The sequence below is a fragment of the Haemaphysalis longicornis genome, unplaced genomic scaffold (assembly GCF_048455015.1).
Source record: "Haemaphysalis longicornis isolate Haplotype H1 unplaced genomic scaffold, Haemaphysalis longicornis Haplotype H1 scaffold_9, whole genome shotgun sequence".
NCBI lineage: Eukaryota > Metazoa > Arthropoda > Arachnida > Ixodida > Ixodidae > Haemaphysalis > Haemaphysalis longicornis.
The window spans coordinates 162,936,223-162,938,416 of record NW_027526460.1 but is presented as its reverse complement, the minus strand read 5'-3'; the positions used below and the strand labels follow the sequence as shown (position 1 = coordinate 162,938,416).

At 55.3% G+C, this 2,194-nt stretch overlaps 1 protein-coding gene across 1 annotated transcript; it reads left to right on the top strand.

The window, feature by feature from the left end:
- Nucleotides 1-1,097: 1,097 nt before the first annotated feature.
- LOC144153539 (uncharacterized) lies at nt 1,098-1,945 on the top strand. Its single transcript, XM_077685167.1, has one exon. The coding sequence runs from the start codon at nt 1,103-1,105 to the stop codon at nt 1,943-1,945; it is 843 nt and encodes a 280-aa protein (XP_077541293.1). The 5' UTR covers nt 1,098-1,102.
- The last annotated feature ends 249 nt before the right edge of the window (nt 1,946-2,194 follow it).

The window sequence follows — 2,194 nt, the reverse complement described above, 5'->3', positions numbered from 1 at the left end:
CGCAGCTGGCGCGGCGAGGAGAATGGGGGGGCGGCGGACAATGCCGACGACGACGCCGGAGGGACAAGGCGAGTGAATAAGATGCTCTGCATCTAAAATGAGAGTAGTTGTTCAGTTTTGGACTACGCCAAGTTGACCGAGGTGGTAATGAAACTTCAATGCTATTCTGAGAGATTATGTTTGGGGGGGGGAACGTTTGAAGATACCATGCGGCACAGTATTGCCGCGAGCATTGGCTGGTTTAGTTGTGTTTTGCTTCTACCGCCCGGCGGCGCCGGCCTGTGTTATCGGTGTTGTCTGTGTGCCAAGGGAAGCGCGTGTTCCGTTCTTTCTCTGCCGCATGTGTTATCTCTTCTGATAGGGAGAGCTTTCCGAACTAACGTGAACAGCCTGGAATGATCTTCTTGGATCTGCAATGTTCTAGATGTGAATCGACGGTTCCAGAACCATGCGCGCCGAAACATAAAAAATTCCCCCGCATTTCCCCAAGGGGGAGAATGTGAAAGTGCGAATGCACGGTTGTCGGCCCGCTTGCGGCGCTTGCGCTCGGCCCCCGCAGCCCACCGCCTCGCCGCCTTCTCTTCCATCTCTTCCATCGGGTTTGTAGTATCACGTGTACACCACGCAGTTATCAAGCCGCTATAACGCCGCTGAGTCGCCAACGCACGCCGCTGACGACGTAGTTTGAATGCGTTAAAGATATAAGGCGCGTAACTAACACTGATATCACCGTCGCGTCCGTGACTTGGCCGGTAGAGCGTCGCGCTGCGGCCGCAAAGTCCTCGGATCGAAACCTGGCGCCGGATGCTGTTTCTTTTTTAAATATAGAGGAGCACTGCGGACGCCGCCGCCGCCGCCGCCGGCGGTGGATGGTTTGGGGTCGCTTATAAAGTGCATTCTCACTTAAAAGCCTGCAGAGCAGACGCCGGGGTATTCCGATCGTCGACGCTGGCTCGCACACGTCACTTTGTTGACTGCTGCTTCGCCGCCTGTGTATTCTCTGAGTTGTTAGGGGAGCACAAGTTCGCCCCAATAAACGGGTTTTACTTGAAGACAACTGCGTCGTCTCTGGCTTCGTGACATCTAGTATGGTGCGGGGTACATGAACCCTAAGCCCTCGTCAAGCCGACGAGCAAGCACCACTCGTGTCAGCCGCCGACAGCAAGGTCTACAGCCAGAGTTTGGACTGCTTCCGGATAAAGTGAAGAAAGAAGACGTCGTGAAAACCACCAGGATCAACGCAGGCACCATGACCAGCGATTCCAATCCTGCCCTAGTTCTTCAGCAACCCAGGGAGCCCCCATCATTCCATGGGTCGCCTGCGGAGGACCCCGAAGACTGGTTGGAACAAGTCGAACGGGTCAGGATGTTTAACCGATGGGACGACGCGGAGACACTGAGGCAAGTGTTCTTCTATCTTGAGGACTCAGCACGGATCTGGTTCGAAAATCACGAGAGTTTCCTAGAGTCTTGGAACGATTTCAGAACAAAGGTTTTAACGACGTTCACCACGGTTGTGCGGAAAGAGTGGGCCGAAGTATTAGTGCAGACGCGGACACCGCAACCTAACGAAAACATTGCTGTGTACGTCGAGGAGAAGAAGAGGATCTTCAGGCGTTCTGACCCTTGCATGGCGGAAGAAAAGAAGTTACGCTTCTTGATGCGCGGTGTGAAGGAGGAACTGTTTGCTGGACTTGTCCGCAGTCAACCCAAAACCGTCGCCGAATTTGTGACCGAAGCCAGCACAATTGAGAAGGCCCTCGAAATGCGTGCTAAGCAGTATGATCGCAACATTGTTAGCGCGGCAAATGCGAACTATTTCGACAGCACGCGGATTCCGGCCGACAGTCTACGCGAGACTATCCACGCAATAGTGAGAGGAGCTGCGGAAACTTCTCCCAACTCCGCCGAAACCCCAAGTCGCTTCCCTTACGAATGGGATTAAGGAGGAAGTTCAACAACGCCAGAAGCACCACGCGAGACGCAAGCCATGGCCTACGCGGATGCCGTCTGTCGACCTCGCGTGCCTGCCCCCTATCGTCCCGAGGCTCCCTACCGTCGTCCCCTGTCGCCGGCCCGATAACCTTCGGTTAAAACCCCCGCCTCAAGGAAGACCGATGTGTGGCGAACGCCATATAATCGGCCGCTGTGCTACCACTGCGGAGAGGCCGACCACATCTACCGTCGCTGCCCC

What these genes read in the sequence shown, in the direction of transcription:
- LOC144153539 (XM_077685167.1), top strand. Translation starts at nt 1,103, where the DNA reads ATGAACCCTAAGCCCTCGTCAAGCCGACGAGCAAGCACCACTCGTGTC.